At 36.0% G+C, this 19663-nt stretch overlaps 1 protein-coding gene across 1 annotated transcript in view; it reads right to left on the bottom strand.

The window, feature by feature from the left end:
* The window catches only part of LOC131071689 (WD-40 repeat-containing protein MSI4), a 183109-nt gene that overhangs the window by 153480 nt on the left and 9966 nt on the right, over positions 1–19663 (bottom strand). The window contains exons 2-7 of the mRNA XM_058007632.2: positions 3536–3599; positions 3110–3196; positions 2830–2892; positions 2660–2725; positions 2405–2479; positions 2062–2137 (exon numbers count right to left, since the gene is read on the bottom strand). Coding sequence (XP_057863615.2) covers positions 2062–2137; positions 2405–2479; positions 2660–2725; positions 2830–2892; positions 3110–3196; positions 3536–3599 — 431 coding nt within the window. The remainder of the gene's footprint in view (positions 1–2061; positions 2138–2404; positions 2480–2659; positions 2726–2829; positions 2893–3109; positions 3197–3535; positions 3600–19663) is intronic.

Consider the following 19663-nt stretch of genomic DNA (forward strand, 5'->3'; position numbering starts at 1 on the left):
ATTGCTTTATTAAGGGCTAGTATATCAATGTACTAATTGATTGCCACTCCTCTTAGTGTGGTTGGAAAGCATTTACATCACCATCGCTCATCTATCTACCCATTGACAATGTAAATTGTAATACATAACTTGCAATGTTTGACCAGATACTCAAATCTATTATTGATAAAATTTGGCAGCTTTTTCTTTTTAGGAAATGGAGTTGATGGATCACCCATTGCTCTAGATATCAGATTCTTTAGAGGTGACCCTCCGTATACTCATCTCTTCAACAAGTTCTATGCCAATTTTTCCACAACAGTACTGGACACATCATGATACTTGACCCTTCCTTCAACAATTCAGCTTTGGCTCTGGCTTGTATTCACAATTCAGCTGTCTTTCACTAATCTATCGTACTCATGTCCTTGATTTTCTAGAGGAGGTTGATTTTCACAACCATATCTTCTCCATTGCTGTTCTAGCAGTTAGATAGACCATCAGAAGTTTGGTATACTCCCTCACTAGATTCTCTTTTTCCCATTTGTTCAAGGGAAATGGCATTAATTCCTTGGTTAGGCGTCGGTCCTCAAATCTTTCTTCATCACAACAACACCTTTCTTTGTATCATTGCAAGATTTGTCATCATGGAAAATGTCGCGCTTAGCAATAAGTCAAGATAAATGATCAGGCAGTCAATCAACTTCTTCTATTATGCCAAATTGTTTCAAATAGAATCTTGTAGTGCTTCATTTCATTTTGTTTCTTCTTTAACATGTTCACATATAGACAAGTCCTACAAATAATTGAAGTCTCTTGTGAGATCATCTTCCCTTTCTTGATTCCAACCACTTCTTCAATAGGCTGACGTATTTATGTTGTCTTCAGTTAAGTGTTGTCGTGAATAGGTATTGTTGGATGACTTCTTTGAACCCAATTCAACTAACCCGAAATTCACTAAGGCAATGGTGCCAAAATATTTGCTAATAAATTCTACACTACCAAAGAACAGCAATTACAATAGTAACTTAAATAACTGTATAGAATAGATACCATAGAATGATCAAATCCTTCAAACAAATTATCATTTAATACAGTTTACTAGGCACAAAGATGATCTCATATACAATATCCTTGCCTTGTCATAAGACTTTCTATTTGAATGACAAGAATTATAGTAACAGTTTTAACAACCACCACCAACCAAATCTCAATTCATTACATCTCTACCTGATGCCATCAAGGATTAACATAATGTCAACTTACAACAAAATATTACTTATTGCAACAGTCCACATCTACGGCCAAAAATTTCATGCAATCCAATAGCATTTATATTTTTTTAATGGGAAAATTCTATGTTCTCTCTTTTTTTATCAGATAAAAGAGTTTCAGATGGCACTAATGTTTTGTGTCCAATCATAGGTATGTGCCAGTAAGGTCACATGTAATAAGGTCATCGATAATTCCTTGATATCAAATGCCCTTTTGGATCTAGGACATAAGTGGTGGGAAAATGAGTTGGGTGTTGATGAGGTGCAAATGTGAACACTCAAAAGTGACCCCAAAATCATAATAAGGATGTTTAATAGCAGAATAGCATAGAGCCAAGGATTGAGAGGTACAGATGCAATCACCAAGGACCATATGTATTGAATCACCCATTGATATTCACTTGTTGCTGTATAGTTATCATTAGATTAAAACCACAAATTAATCACAATAAATCTATGATGCATAAGAAAACCATGTAAAAACCTTGCAACTTTAATATGGGATCTAATTAAAAAAAAACCTAAATGTTTTGTCCAATAACATATTGTTGCCATGCTGTTTTATTTGGAAACTGCAGAAGTAGAAAGATTTGCATCTTATGTCCATTTTTTCAAGCAGATACTCAAATGCATCATCATTCTTCTACTCATTTCATATTAAACTGGTTCAATTAAACAATTCCACAATTCATGCATATTTCATGTCCACTGCATTTGACCATCTTTCAAAGAATATTGTTCATGCATTTTTAAGTGTAAAATGTTTAGCACGCCATAATTTATAACCAATGACAGAAAATTTTATGACCTCCAGAAAGGACAAATGGTGCACTTGGACTCATAGCCAGTGCGAACTCAGCATTATCTTTATGTCCTGTCAAAACCTGGAAATAAATAGAATAAACATCACATTCCGCATAAACAAAATATACTAAATCACAAAATAACCTGATTTGACACATTTACGATATATTGTACATTGATTCTTAATGAAATGAACAGCATTCAAAATGTTAGCTCTATGACAGCAATTCAATGTTTTGAATAGGTGTATATGGTTGCATATGGAAGAAGAGGATGTGACTGAATCATATTATAGGGAAGACGTCTAGATTTCATGTAATAAATGAGGAAGGGAAGTTAAAACAGACCAAATCTGGACGAGAATCTGCTGCCCCAAGGGAAGCTTGGCGATTTGGTTGCGAATCCACATCCCAGATAAGTACCTTAAATAAGAAAAATACAAATGGGATTGTCAAATGACAGAAAAATTAAACAAGGTACCATTACTGGATATGCAGTTCTAAGCCAATTGCATTGATCTAATCATCATTGTAAAAGTGGTGTCTAACATTGTTTAAAAACCAACTTCAAAAAGCTTAACAGCTTAAAAGCATCTATCATACATCTGGACTGTCTGTATGTGTAGCAACAATTTTGCTGTTCTGTGGCAATTCTCGGATTCTGTTGACCTGTAGCAACAATCAACATCATTGTCTCCAAATCAACACTAGCAGATAAGTCAAGGATAACCACAGAAAGATTACAAATGCAAAGAAATAACTGTTTTACTTACCTCACCAGGATGTATAATGGTCTTGAACTTCTTTACAAAAGGAGAACGTGCCTCTTCATTAAACTGCACAAACCTCATGTAATTACTATGATAACCATTTACAAACCATTTTCTTTTTGCTTTTGATGTGAAATGGACATCTTCCTCTAAAGTTTGACAGAGGCCAGAACCTTAAACTGTTCTTCCAGATTATTAGACTCAAGACACATTCTATAAACAAAGGCCTTTTAGGATTGAAAGGAATTAGAACTGTAACAGATGAATAAATCATCCAGCCCACCTGAGATATATGTTCAGCTGCTGCAACCCTTGGTTTGACAACTTCACAGGTTGCAATTACTAATGTATTTGGTACACTTCCATCAGTCTGCAGAAAAAAAAAATGATACTGTTATCCCTAGTCATTTCAAAATATTGCCTGATAGTGTTATTCATACAAAACCCTGAAACCTGCATTAAGTTATGATGAAAAGATTGTCACGGGAAACATCATCAAACTTCAAGACCAACATTGCTAACGAAAATATCGACCAGAATCAAATAAAGGAGGATATTGGAAAGCAGTGAAAAGAACAACAAAGAAAGTCAGTCACCTGAAAAGCAGTTGACACGCCTCTTCACCAAACAAAAATCCAGAAAAAGATAACTAGTTCACTGAAGAATCAAGAACTTCAAAAAGACAGGAATGACTCAACAAAACAAATACCTGTTCTGAGAGGTACAAACGCTGACTATTCTTGTAAGTTGCTTGGTGTAATTGAGGCCCCCATCTAGCATCCCCAACATAAAATAACATTCAATCATAATCATTTTGATTAAATATATAACCATAACAAATGAGATACAATCAACAAAAATTCTGATGATCAATTTTCAACCAATAAAAAATGCAGTATGTAGGAATCTAGAGTCTGCTGAATTATCCTGCATAAAATATTCTGCGCTAGTTAATCCAGAAGACTTGCATATCAATGCACTGTAAGAAAATCATTCTCAAAACAAGAAAAAAAATGCAAACTCTCACTCAACATGTAGCATACAAAGAAAACAGTTGTCTTTTGCTTGTAAGTTACATATTATGCAACATTTTTTAAAACATTCTGTAACAGAGCGCAACAGCATTCACAGTGGATTATTTATATGAAAGAGAAAATAAGAAGTTTGTCAGAATAGACGATGAGGGAAAACATGGGAATTCAACGGAAACTACAGGAAACAATAATTGGAGATGTCAATTTTTACAGTTTACATGCTAATCAACTCAGTTTATGTAGGTTCTCATTTGAGTGAAATGCAGTTAATCGGTAAAATGTTTTATTTGCTTCTATTAAGCATCTTAATAATGATCAAAAGTGGGACAGGGATGCTAAATGCTGGCCTAGTTCTTAGTAGGAAGCATATCTGCACATAAAATATTTTTTAAAAATGTGAGGAAAAAACAGCAATGAATATATTAAATTTACCTGAATTGGGTACCCTTTCCACTCTCCAGTTTTTAGTCATCTGGAATTTAACTAGAAATTTGAGATATTCATCTGCCATAAAATTGTGATGATGTTTATGGCATATAGAATGTTGATAATTTTTATTTTTGAGGGTTATGTTTTATATTAAAAAGACACATATCTGAACATATAGATTTGTTAAATTATCGTCTTACAAAGTTAGAAGGTGATTTGAAATTTATTCCAAAGCCCAAAAGATTTTTACACTGCAAGTCCTCATTCTGCACTTTTTTATACACTTTTGTTACAGGAGGAAGTCTTCTACCCATAAATATGAGGCTCATATGCACGAACAGATGAACAGACCAAAGAAGCAAAAATCATTTGGGGAATAAATCGGCAAACCAGAAGTATAAGGTTTTTTTTTTAAAATAGGGAAAAAATCAGCAAAAAATCGTGGAAAAATCGGATTTAAAAAAAACGTAAAAAATTATAGACAAAGAGACAAAAAATACTTTTTTTTTAATTAAGCACATTTCCATAGCATAGAGATATAAGGAGAAAATAAAATAGAGTTTAACCCACGAATTGTTAAAATATATTCCTTGTTCTGGCTGACTACATTGCATTCCAAGTTAAAATAGTGTGTAATAAAACAAAAGAGTTTGTTTTTTCTTCTAAATATATAAAGTTTTGTAGTATATAAGACTTTAAAGGCAAACTACTTTATGCTTTGTACAAAAAGTTCATGTGAAAAGACTTGATTGATGTACTATATTTGTGGCTGCAATTTATACCCATGACTTGCAAACCTTCATTGTATGTATTCGCCCATTTACTAATGCACATCCTATTAAAACTGAATCAATTTTATAATTTTTAAAATAATATTATAAATAGATATATCATTTAAGCATTTAGATTTAAGAATAATTATAATATTGTTTAAAAGTATAAGTTGTTGGTATGGGTAGCAATGATACCCTACACAAGGTGTTAAATGTGAGTAAAATCCAATGATAGTGCATGTGAGTAAAATCCAATGATAGTGCGGTCAGAATTTTATTTTTTTTAAGAAAAAATAGAAAAGAGAGAAGAAAGTTGAGTTATATAAATTTTAGAAAATTAAAAAAATTGATTATGTTATTTATATAGTGATTGTATATAGATCTAAAAGAAAGTTTAAATAGAAAGATGTGTTCCAGTCAATATATTGATTGTTTTATGTTGGAGTTATCTTTTATTAGCTAATAATTATTTATTTAATTATTAGTCTATTATACTCTATGCTTAAGCTAAACTTAGGAATCTTATAATTCTTTAGGGTTTTCTCCTTTAGGGTTTCGAGTATCCTTTTATAAGGATTCTCTCTTTGTATTTTCATTAACAACTATAATTATTGAATTGCATTATTCTTGCACAATCAATATGACTCCTCTTTTCTGGATCTCTGAATTCTGGCCTCCATAGCTTTTTTGCTTCTCTCTTTTTGTGACAGGTTTGCATGCAGGTGATCTTTGGGAGCTGTAGAGTTGATTTTTCCTCAACTCCAATATGGTATTAGAGCTCCAGATCTGCATGCCCTTGTTCTCTTCATGAGAGATTTTGGGCTTTGTTCTTCAGATCTGTGTATTCGAGGGTTTGTGCAGTTGTTGTTTTTTTCATTTCTGGGGGTAGCTGATTTTTTGGTACATTTTGGTGCCAAAAGAACCTCATAGTTGGATTCAGAAGGTTGATTCCATGAATTTTGATATATAGTTTTCCTATTTTCAGTGACGGGGGCATCCGGGGCATGATTTTTTATTGGCACATTTTTCGATGCACGAAAATCCGTACGGTTGTACCTGCAAATGCGTCAGAAAATTTTCGTCGAAAAAAAAAAAAAAAAATTTACCCTCTTTATGCCCTACAAGAGTGGTTTTTTTCTTTTGGTCGTAACTTGGTCATACGGAGGCACTTTTTCAAAAACCTTATATCGTCAGAAAGCTCTTTCCGAACTCTATCTAGATCTGGAGGTTTGAATTTTTTATTTTGCTTTTTTGACGGTGTTTTTTGCTGTCAAAGTCAGAGGTTCTTTTTTGCACTCTGGGAGACATAACTTGAGCATCCGAACTCTGTTTTTTGAAAACTTTGTATTCTTGGAAAGTTTGTACTGTGCACTTTCTAGTCATATGATTTTTCTTTCCAGATTTTGCTCCAAGTACATAATTCTTTAGGGTTTTCTCCTTTAGGGTTTCGAGTATCCTTTTATAAAGATTCTCTCTTTGTATTTTCATTGACAACTGTAATTATTGAATTGCATTATTGTTGCACAATCAATATGACTCCTCTTTTCTCGATCTCTGAATTCTGGCCTCCATAGCTTTTTTGCTTCTCTCTTTCTGTGACAGGTTTGCATGCAGGTGATCTTTGGGAGCTATAGAGTTGATTTTTCCTCAACTCCAATATTTTATATAAAAAAGGATCCCAAAATAAACAATTTTTATATTGATTCTCTAAATTATACACAGAAATAAAAATATTTTTTTATTTTATTTAAAAATATAAAGGAAACAATAATCTCTAAATTCCTTTAATTTACAGTGTATAAATATGAATTTTATTTATATAAATCAATAAGAATATTAAAAGTATTATAAAAATAAAGATATGATAAAAAAAATTGAATGTTTTTATAAAAATTGTATATGAGAAAAATATTCATATTAAATAAATTTACTATTGAATATCCCTAACAAAAAATAATGCCTACTCTATTCCTATTTATAATGTTGACAAAACATATTAAAAAAATATTAGGTATAAGATGGAAAATTGTGATTTCATATGATAAATACAGACGCTGAAACTTTTCACGATGCAACCTGACTCTGCTGTCGCAGGCGCACCTCTTCCATCATGTCGGTTGTTCCTCCACGCCGGTTGTTCCTTCACGTCGGCGATATTGGAAAACCGTTACGCGATTTTTGTCTGCAGGTGTCATTTAGGGTTTGCTTCATTTTAAAAGCTGATTAAATGTGATTTTTCAGCCGACTAACACGCAATTTAATTGCATATTAATCGTTGAAAAACATTGACCATAAAATTGCGATTTTTTACCCTTAAAAAATCGGCAACCAGGCCGATCCGCGCTTAATAGCGTATAATCGCGATTTTTTGCAGTTTTTTGCTTCTTTGGAACAGACAATCTGCTTGACCACATTGCTAAAATCCCATGTTTGGAGATGTGTTTCAACAGTCAACATACGTGGCAGACAGGTCAACATATATTCTGCCCTTTCAACTCCTATTAAACCCAAAAGGTTCTATTACATCTATCAAAAAGAACATAGTCTGCTTGACCACAGCTAAAATCGCATGTTGGGGATGTGTTCAACAGTCAACTTGCATGGCTCGCAGGTTTACATATATTTTCCCATTCCAACCCCTGGTAACCTTAAAAAGATTGATTTCAACCTTTCAAAAACACAGTCCACTTGACCTTATTCCTAAAATCACTACTTTAGGAAAGTATTTCAGAAGTCAACTTGCCTGGCTCATGGGTTTACAATGTTACATGTGACATTTCAACTCCTAGTAACCTTCAAAAGGTACCACTAAGCCTTTCAGAAAAGCTGTATTACTCTATAGTCCTTGGATACTGAGAGTGTAAAACAATTATTTTAAAATATAAGAGTTCATAGATTCTGATTTATATCTGGAGATAAGCCACGTTGCTTGTCATGGACTTAAAGGAGGATATCCTCTTCAAATATCTTGGTGAACTGCACTATTATATTTGGAAGAGAATTATCACCACAAAGCGAAATAACCTAGATGAAACATGTGTCTTAGCACACTACATAGAAAAGGAAAAGAAGAAGAGCGAAGGAGTCGTCTAAGAAAGGACAAAGTAATAATCAGGCAAAGGACAAGAGAAAGTGCTTCAAGAAAGATAATTGGCAAGGTAAGAAAACCAATGTTGTTGTTCATTAATGTAAGTACTTGTTGTGACGTATTCACACATCGCCCCATTGCAAATGGGGACCCCTGCTTTTTGCTTTCTAGGGTTTGTTTTCTAGGTCTTTTAGGGTTTTGTCTATTAGCCTTTGCAGGATGAGTGTTGTCGAGGGGATCGTTGGATTACAAGCTTTACTTGAGCCAAGGTGAGTCCACAGGGCCCCAAAATTAGGGTTTCTTTGAGAGTCTTCCTTAGGGCCTGGTTTTGCTCTTGTTGCTAATTGTGTCTTGCTTTGTGAGTGGATATCATTCCTGAAGGTCCGAGCTAGGTCGAGTTGGTGAGTGATGAAGTCTGAACTGTCATCCTGATCTTCAAATGCCCTGAAATTTGGCTAAGTCTGGAATGCCCTGATCCTGAAATTTGGCTAAGTCTGGAATGTCCTGATCCTGAAATTTGACTAAGTTTGAAAAACTGAAGAATCCTCCAAAAACTAGATTTTGCAATATAACTCCTGGAGGTCCAAACCACTCTCAAACATCCTGAAAGTATATATGGAATATAACTTAAAGTATAAGAAAGATACTTAAATGTTATATTCCATAAAATTATCCTAACGGAGAGTCCAAAATGTCAAATTTCGCTCCTGACCCTTCCAAAGGGTCCAAAGCGAAATTCTCCATAAGAAATTCTACTTTGACCAAAACCTAGAACTAATGCATTCCTAGGCTTGAGTCATGGCAAAAGCACTTGTTTGAATGAAGAAATGCAAAAAAATGAAGTCAAGATCATGGCCTAAGGTGATTTTTGCTCCTGACCCTTCCAAAGGGTCCAGAGCGAAATTCATATTTCCTCTCTTTTTCTCCTTAGCTTGACCAAGTTTGTAGACTTTTGAGGCATAATTGAGAAGGTTTGATGCAACTTTGCCTTGGAGAAGAGATTTTAGACCTTGGGATGATGGATTCTAGCCTGGGAGAGGAATTTCGCTCCTGACCCTTCTAAAGGGTCCAGAGCGAAAATCCTTATAACCCTCATTTTCCTTCCTTGTTTTGGATGGGCGTTGGTTTATTAGGCTTTGTGTGTGAGTCTTGATGTGTTCTTGCCTTGAGAAGTGTTTTGAAAAGTGAGGATCTTGTCCAAAAATAGGAATTTCGCTCCTGACCCTTCCAAAGGGTCCAGAGCGAAATTCTTCATAAGCCTCATTTGCTCCCTTGTTTTGGATACCAACCTTGTTCCTTAGGCATGTTTGGGGGATTTTTGACATGTTCTGACCTTAGGAGGTGAGTAAAGGTGGATGAGATGAAGATTTTAGCCAAGAATAGGAATTTCGCTCTTGACCCTTCCAAAGGGTCCAGAGCGAAATTCACTATAATCCTCATTTGCTACCTTGAATGGGCTTAAAACCTAGTTCCTCAAGTGGAAAACAATCTATATTTGCCTCCAGGAGAAGATTGAAGTTTGAAAAATGAGCAATTAAAGCCTAAATCAAGATTTTCGCTCCTGACCCTGCCAAAGGGTCCATAGCGAAAATCAACCTAAGACTCATTTCTGGCCTTATTTGACCAAATTTTGATTTGCAAGGCATTTTGAAGGGAAGAGTAGACATGTTTGGACGTTGGAAATGTTTGAAAGCTTTGAAAAAATGAAGGATTCTAGCCAAGAAGGTGAATTTCGCTCCTGACCCTTCCAAAGGGTCCAGTGCGAAATTCCTTGCAAGCCTATTCTTTTGACCTTGTTTTGGCTTAAGACCTTATCCCTTGGGTGAAGGATGATGTTTAGTTACCTCTTGAGGTGATTTTGAGTTGGAAAAAGGAAGAATCAAAGCCCAAATCATGATTTTCACTCTTGACCCTTCCAAAGGGTCCAGAGCGAAAATCCTCCTAGACCTCATTTCCTTCCCTATTTGACCAAATTGTGATGTCCAAAGCATGTTGAAAGGGGAAATGGACATGATCTTGCCTTTGAGAGTGTTTGGAAGTTGTGAAAATGAAGGATTTTAGCCAAGAAAGGAAATTTCGCTCCTGACCCTTCCAAAGGGTCCAGAGCGAAATTCCTTATAAGCCTACTTTTTAACCTTTCTTGGACATGAAACCTTGTTCCTAGGGCAATGAAGGATGAGATTCTACCTTGCAAAGAAGTTTCAAGTTGAAAGAATGATGATTTTGAGTCAATAATAGCTAATAGTTAATAGTTAGTAATAGAGGCCAGAATAGTAGAATAGCAATTAGAGTAGATTAAGAAGAGAAGGCAAGACATTGTTGCCTTAATTGTAAAGACTTCTTTTCATTGAAGATATGGTGGAATATGTTGTTTCTTTGCAATGTGCATGGTCTCTTGTTGAATCTTCATTTTTGATGATAGATGATTAAATTGAGTGAAGTAAAATTGTTGAATGCACCTGCGTGGAATCTGTCTAGTCCATACCACTAGCCTCTTACTGATGGTAAGTGCGCCCTGCGTGGTCAACTGGCATAAAATGAGCTTAATCTTAAGTCGTTACACATCTATTGTTCATACATTATCTTGAATGGTGATCATTGTCAGATGGTGTACGATTTGAACATATTGGAAGCATCCCTTAGAAGATCGCACTGAGTTGGTGTTGAATTGTTCAACCTGATGGTGAGACCCAGCCCAGTAGGACTCCACCTAGTCATTCATCCATTTTCTCACATTCTAGGTAGTAGAGTAGACGTCCTGAACCCTGCATCTTTTGTCATTTGTTTGTCTTCCAGTTAGTTAATAGGACTTGTGATTCCAGCAAATCAGACATTTAGGTCATTGAGTGTAAGTCCCCTTGTGATTCCAGCAAAATCACATCATACCGTGAAGAGCTTATCCACGAGTAGAGATCCTACAAAGCAGAACCTTGGAATTGCCTCGACTGATCCTTCGGCGAGATCTTCAACAGTCGGGAACTTTGTTCAAGAGAGGATAAGGTACCTTTTGGGTATTTTATTCTGTGTTTGGTCGTGTACAAAATACACATCAACAGTACCCCAAAAGCCATTGTTCTCATTGTAATATCAATGGTCATACTAACAGTAAGTGTTGTAGGTTGCATCCAAAAAACAAGGCCAAAAAGGACTTCAACAAGTCCATGGCCACCACCTAAGAAGACGTGAAAATTGAGGACAGATTATGTAAGACTTGGAATCATAGTCACAAGGACTGTCATCTCAGCCAAAGAAATCGTCACAATGAACCAAATATTCACTCTCAAACTTCAAATGAAGAAAACAAGGATAAGTGCACTTGTAGATCCCAATTCTCAATTCAATTTGGTTTCAGCTGATATCGTTAAGAAAAGCTTGCTTTGAAAATTTATGACCATCCTCAACCATATCCATTGGGTTGAGTGTAAAAAGGTGCTGAGATTCAAGTTACAAAAGGATGCAAAATTCAGTTTGGAATAAACCCCCAATATATTGATGAAGACACTATTTATATTGTTCTTCAGAGTCCATATTTATATGTTAGGGATGTTATATTCACAAGATTAACAAGAATCATGGGTCAATGACGGAATCAAATACATCATTAAGGAACACCAAAGCGAAGCAAAAATTGCCATATTAAGTTCCAACCAAGCTATCAAGTTTTCCAAGACAAAGCAATTTTGTTTGTTTTTGTTGAAGGGTAGTCAAGGTGAAGGGATCGAGATTTCTTCAATGTCTAATACTAGTACACATACGAAGGGTTTGGATGAGTTGTTAGCATCTTTACACGAGGATTTCATGAACTTAAGGGGTCACACACCCAAATAGTGAGGTAGAGCATAAGGTTCACTTACTTCCAAAATCTCCTATACAATATATTGGATTGTATAGATAATCCCTAACGAAGAGCCACAAAGTTAAAAAGCAGCTTCAAAAGTCATTGGTGCAAGGAGTAATTCGTCAAAGCACCTCACCGTGTAGATCACCTAGTGTAATCGTAAGGAACAAGAATGGCTCTTAGACAATGTGTATAGATTATCAAGCTCTCAATAAGATCAATAGTACAAACCACCATCCTCTCACAAGGATAGATGAATTGTTGAACCAACTCAACATGCAAAATATTTCACAAAATTGGATTTAAAATCAAGCTAACATCAAGTGCAAATGAACGAGGATACTGTTGGAATCATTTGTCTTTGTACCAAAAGCTCGAACTATCAACGCCCGATACAAACACCAGATTTAACCCAACCCACGGGAGGTGGTTAAGCCATGTCACAAGTCCCCAAGGAGGTGTTGGCCACCAAGTCAACAATCTCCCCCTCAGCACCGACTGAGCCTTCAACACCCACTGAAGGGAGACTCGAACTCGTGACCCAAGGCTCTAATACCAATTGTTAAAATTGTTTTCCATTGCGCCAAAAGCTTGAACTATCAACGCCCAATACAAATGCCAAATTTAACCCAACCCACAGGAGGCGATTAAGCCATGTCACGAGTCCCCAAGGAGGTGTTGAACACCAAGTTAACAAATACATGGAAGAGCAATTTCAAAATAAGGAAAGGTCTTTACAAATGGTCAATCCGTCCATTTGATTTATGTAATGCACCCACAAATATTATACACTTGATGAATGATGTTTTGAGGAATTTCATAGATACATGTGATTAGTGTATCTAGATTATATTTTGAATTTTTAGTACTACATGGGAGAAATGCATAATCCATTTGAAGAAATTTTGAAGCTTTGAATAATAAACCACTCAAGTGCTTACAAAAGAATCATTCATATATTTGCATATCATCTGGTTGGAGGATGTCAGTTGAGAGTGGATCCCACAAAGGTGGAGGCTATCATAAATTGGCCAACACCAAGAGTACAATAGAGACAAGTAGTTTTATAGGCACTCTCCAATATAGGGGTAAGCTCATCCCACTTTCTCCTTTATAGATGCTCCCTTACACTCAATTGAAGCTATAGGTAAGAATTTTCAATGGGATAAGGTACATGATGACTCATCCAATTGTTTAAGATTTGTCATGCTCAAGTGTTAGCTATACCCAACTTGCAGTCGTCCTTAGAGGTTGAGAGTTGAGAGTCGAGACCAATGCTAGTGAATATAATATGGGTTTTGTCTTGCTACAAGGGGGTAATCATGTTTGTTATCATGCAAAGGTTTTCCCTTCACCTATTAGGAGATATCTAGTGTATGATAGATAGAGTTAGATGCACTAGTTTGGGCCACACTATACTATATGAAATGACTTTCTCAAATTTCTAAGGAAACCCTAGCAAATCCATCGAAAAAAAGCACAACATCCTAGGCAAAAAATTTCATATTGAAAATCGAATTTCAGAGTGGATGGCAATTTTTTTGCAATTCAATGACTAAATTTTTCTATTAATATATAACTTTTAAGGTGATTCAACATCTAAACTTCCTATCAATATATATGTGAAAATCTATCAAAAAAAAAGCCAAATGATGACATAGCCACTAAAAAATTCCTTGATTTTGGTTATATTAAGAAATGGTGACATAATCAAGTTAAAATAAAATGGAGCAAAAGTAGCCAAAAGTAGCCAAAAATGGTAGAATATCTTTGGCAAAAGATGTTCTAAAACTTTAACAAGAATGATTTTGATGGACTATTGGAGAAAGAACACAAAGAGAAAAAAACAAAAAAAGCCAAATGATGACATAGCCACTAAAAAATCCCTTGATTTTGGCTATATTAAAAAATGGAGACATTATCAAGTTAAAATAAAATGGAGCATAAGTGGCCGAAAGTAGCCAAAAATGGTAGAATATCTTTGGCAAAGTAATTAGGAAAACACAAAGGAAGAAAGTGTTCTAAAACTTTAACAAGGCGAATGATTTTGATGGACTATTGGAAAAAGAACCTAAAGAGAAAAGAGGCAATTTACTAGACTTGAGGTCAAGTAAGCTAAAATCGAGGATGGAAGCAATTTGGTGGACCAAATGAGATGGAGAAGACAAAGCCCTAACCAAAGGATTTTGAAGAAGAAATGGATTCCCAAAGGCACGTCAGTGGCAATAGAAGTGAACAAAATTCCCCTATGGAGACAGCGATGGCTATAGAGAATCTTTTATATGCTTCCAGAATTTTACAGCTTTCCCAGGTTTAACGACTGCCTTCTTTCACTATGATACTAACTCCTTCACATTTCCAACGCTACTGCATAATGTAACCGCTTCCCTTGATATGTCATAGCTGAATAAAAAGATATTGAACTCCAATTTTGGTAAACTTGTTATGTACGAAGAAGCTGCAGTGGACTCTAGATATTGTTCTCGATTATCAAAATGACCACGCCTGTTGAACCATTGTTCACATTAACTCCCTTGAATTAAATTCTATTGTTCTCTCCTGATTACCACAATTTCACAAACTCCTTGTTGAACACACGACAGCATCAAATGCATTCATCTTCAATATCACAATAATCCAACTTTAAATATGCGGAAACAATGAATGAACTCAAGCTTCCCACAATTCCCTTAAGACTTCATCACTGACAATCTCTAGAGATTCACCGATACAAATGAATAATCAGTGCAAAAACAACACCATTAACTCCTCGCACAGGATGATGCGAATTGGAAAGTCCCATTTCTACTCTAGCCCTTATTCGCATCTTTTGTCTCTTCTGAGTTCGACTTCTTCCTAAATCAATACCCAAGTCATCCCGTGCTCTTTTGCAAATAATGAATGTTTGAATATCTGTCTTCTAGCGGCAATCTGACTTAGGCTCCTGAGTGCCATGAATCTTAAATTTGCTTCTGATACAATTCTGACTTTTTGTGAAGTTCCCCTCAACCTGCAATTATTTGCTTAGACAAATCTGATCGGATTTCCTGAACCCGCTCTAATACCATGTTAGCTTTTCAGATCAGAAATGCAATAAGTAGAAAAACACAACACATAGAACAATGAACGCAGTATTTTACCCTGGGAAAACCCTCCTACTCGAGGGAGAAAAACCCAACAAGATATTCTCTTATAAATCAGAATAATATCAAGCCCTAGAAAGGCCTAATACAATGGATCTGCACATTTATATGGTGCAATTTCTAGAATACAAAATATATAACTCTTCTCCTTGAGTCAAATCTGCTGCACTTGAAGGGCAAACCTGCTGCTGCTGCTAGAAGATGGGAATTGGAATTAATTGAATTGTTTATCAAATGAGGAGACACCTTCTCCTATATATACAAGCAAGGTGACCTTTCTTCTAGGGCCGACCTGAATATAAAAACATGATTAGGCCGACCTGCCTTAGTTAGTTATTCTTATTGAGATGATACATAGGCCAACTTGCCTATGGAAATAATCTGGCCGACTTGCCTATGGAAATACCTACCGCAGCTATAAAACACTAACATTTTTATTCTTACTAAACCCCACAAACAGATGGAAATACTTAAAATCCTAAACTTCAAAAAAGGCTCTCTTCCATGTACTTATTTGGGCATTCCACCCTCTTTGAGTCTAAGAACTACAAAATTGTGGAATCCTCTATTGGAAAGATGTTGTAAAAAGATGTCTTCATGGAAGAGATGTTAGTTAAATTGGGCAGGAAGGTTAATAATGTTAATGGCAATCATTTTGGCCATTCCTATTTTCCTTCCTTCTTGTCTCAAAGTTCTGACATCGATGAATCAAAAGCTGAACCAAAAAACGAGAATCTTCTTGTGGCAAAGAGCCTTAGAGGTAGAAAAAACCTTAATTACTTGGAACACAATTTAATAGTCCAAAGATGAACGTGGTGTGGGACTAAGAAACCCATGCTCTCAGACTAGAAAACTTGGAGCTAAGAGTATTGAACATGTATTCATATCCTAATCTCAAATGGGCTCAAATCCTACATAACAAATATATATATACAACCAAAACAACACAAAAAAAATTTCAATCCGAAATCTACCGAAGGGCTCTAGATTGTAGAATTTTCTATTATTAATTACGAATTGACTTAGAAGATAAGAAATGGGCATACCCCTATTATGGGAAGACTCCTAGAATGGATACCCTATCCTTGCAAAATGTAACGGCTTTACTTAGGCAAAACAGATCCTCTCTATAAAATGGGGAATACGTGTGTATGACTACGTACACAAAGAGACATCCTCTGATGTCTCCACTTGGCGCTGGAAGGACTTTGAGCATGAGGCCATCCCTAGCCCCAATATTAATGAGCTTTGGAAGATTCTTAGCATCCAACAATTCACCCTAGAACATCCTAAGATGTAATTTTTCACACAAAGTGAAATCATCACTTTTGTAAAATCCATTAGCGGACCGAGTCGACTCGCCAAGGACTCGTGAGCCGAGTCCTGGCGAGTCCAAACAAAAGACTCGTGAGTTTTTTTAAATGGCACACACAAGTTTTTTACTCAGACTCGCGAGTTTTTTAGATGGATTCACATCGCTCAGTTTGCACGCCTAGCCACTAGTTAGAGTGGGTTTTTTTTTTCTTTTTTCACTTATTTGGCATTGTTGCTTGCGGAAAACGGGTTTGTAGGGTTTAAAGAAGGAGAGAAAACAAGATTAAAACAGCAAAAGAGATCTAGGTAAAGATTTTTCTTCTCTTTTTTGTTCATTATCATGTTTTGAAAATCAAAAAAATCTTGAAAAACAAGGGGATATGCTGCCAAAAAAAATTCTATTTCCCTTCCTAACTTATTTCCTTATATTTTTTTCTTGTTTTTTTATGCTATTTTTTTCAAATGATTCATTATCATTTTTTTTGTTGATTTTCCACAAAACCCTACTGATTTTTATTTTTTTTCATGTTAAAACAGCAAGGGCAAGTTCAACTCCAGGGGCAACCCCAAGGCTAGGAAGACAAAAAAACAAAGCATGGAAGTATGGGATACCAGGAAACATAAAGGGGGAGGTCACTTGCACCGAATGTACAAAATGGATGAGTGGTGGAATAAATAGATTAAAATACCACTTTGCACAAATACTTGGATATGGTGTGGAGATATGCCCCAAAACAACTCTGGAGATTATTAGAGAGATGAAGGCCCTTCTTGCTGAGCATGATATGCAAAAGGAAGAAAAGTAAAAAACAAAAGAAGCCATGGCAGCTGCAATGAATCCCACATTGTCCTCTTTGGGTCCCCTTGGTCACACTCGTGGTCGTAGAAGCCCAAAATTAAATCAATCACTTTCATCTTTTGGTGACAATGAGGGTGAGGCTAGTGGCACTCCTGTTAGATCAGACCCTAATTTTTTTGTTCCACCCAATGTTCCAGGAGCACAACCTTCACTTGAAGGTACAAGATGGAATAGAGAGAAGCATGGACAAGCAAGGATGGCAGCAGCAAACTTTTGGTTTTACAATAATATACCTTTCAATGAGGCAAACAATGCGTATTGGGAAGGTTTGGTTAATGCAGTTACAGTTGCAGGTAAGGGGTTTAAGACCCCAACAAGTAAAAACTTCAATGGACCATTGCTAGACCAAGCTGTAAAAAATACACAAGTTGTGGTTGATGATCAGAAAAGATGTTGGAGGAGAAAAGGATGTAGCATTTTATCGGATGGATAGATAGATGGACGGAATAGGACTCTTCTCATCTTCTTGGTATCTTCAAATGGTGCAATGGTATTCCTAAAGTCTATTGATGCCTCAAATGAAATAAAAAAATGAAGAGACTGTGTGTTCTATTGGATGGGGTGATTCAAGAAGTTGGAGTTGAGAATGTTGTCCAAATTATCACGAACAATGCAGTTGCATATGTATCTACAAGTAGAATGCTTAAGGAGAGGATTCCTACGATTACATGGAGTCCTTATGCTGCACATTGCTTGGACTTGTTGTTAGAGGACATTGGGAAGATTGGATGGGTGAAAAAGGTGGTTGAAGATGCAAAAAGTGTCACCAAATTCATCTACAACCATACTTGGGTCCTTGCTTTGATGAGAAAACACACAAATGGCAAGGACCTTGTGCGACTTGGAGTGACACGATTTGCTAGCCACTTCATCACTTTGCAAAGCATTCTTGGTGCCATTCCTCATCTTAAGCAGATGTTTGTGTTTGATGCTTGGTTTGCGTCTGCATACTCCAAAAAAGCTGAAGTGGAGAAGATTGTAAGCATTATTTTTTATGAAGGGTTCACCAAAAGTGGAGAGGAGTTAATTGGGGTAAGTAACAAACAGAAACGTAAACTTTATACAACATAATCTTTTTGCTGATTTTTTTTTAGGGGTTAATGTTGTACTAATTTAAAATTTGTTTTCATTTTTTTAGGTGACAGAACCTTTGGTAAGGGTTCTTTGTATGGTGGATGGAGAGGGCATGCTAATGGGTTACATTTATGAGGCCATGGATAGGGCCAAAGAGGCCATTCCACATTACTATGGCGGAAATACAAGAAAATGTAAAATCCTTTGGCGCATCATTGATCATAAGTGGACAAACCAACTCCACCAACCAATACATGACTTCGCCTACTTCTTGAACCCGAAATTCTACTTCTCTAATTCATTTAGGGTTTATGAGAAGGTCATGGCAGGTGTTGTTGCATTTATTGATAAGATGGCACCTGATCCTAAGTTGAGAGACAAGGTTCTTGAGGAGTTGAAGGTGAGATTTGACATTTGCTATATGATATATCTTTATTTATGAATTTGGAAATGTTCATTGTTGAGTTTGACTATCTATTTATGAATTTGAAAATGTTCATTGTTCAAGATGTACAAGGGTGCAGAGGGGAGACTCTTCTTTTCACAACAAGCAATTGATAGGAGAGAAAAACAACAACCAGGTAAAAAATTTAGTTCAATACTACAAGAAAAAAACTACAAACTTGATTGTTACATTTTTTTCTCAATTCTAATATTTCTAAATGTTTTTTTGTAGATTTATGGTGGGATAACTATGGTGCTAGCATGCCTAATCTTCAAAAGATAGCCATCCATGCTTTGTCCCAGCCATGTAGTGCTTCTACGTGTGAACAGAATTGGAGTTTATTTGAGAGCATTCACACAAAGAAAAGAAATACGTTGACACAAAAGCGCCTCAATGATCTTGTCTTCGTTTGGTACAACCTTCGCCTTTGCACTAGAAAGATGGAGGTGTTTCACATGAGGCCATTGACTTGGATGAAACTGATCCATGTGGTGATTAGACGGTCAATGAAGAAAATGATGGTGATGATGTTCTCCTTACCGAAGAAGATCTTGCAAAAATAGAGAGAGGAGCAACACAAGAAGCAAAAGTAGCAGGATTGGATGAAATGGAGGATGAAGATGAGGACGAAGATGGGGACTTTGATTTTGAAGAAGAATCATCTCACCATTTAAATACCTCAGCACTAATTGCTACTACTTGTAATGGTGGAAAAATGGATGAAGATCAAGAACGAAACCACCCTTTCCCTCAGAGAGAGATGAGAGTTTCGCTATTGATTACCTTTCAAACACTTTTCACCATGTTACATTAGAAAGGGGAGAGGATAATTCACTAGAT

The sequence above is a fragment of the Cryptomeria japonica genome, chromosome 10, assembly GCF_030272615.1.
Source record: "Cryptomeria japonica chromosome 10, Sugi_1.0, whole genome shotgun sequence".
NCBI classification, from domain to species: Eukaryota; Viridiplantae; Streptophyta; class Pinopsida; order Cupressales; family Cupressaceae; genus Cryptomeria; species Cryptomeria japonica.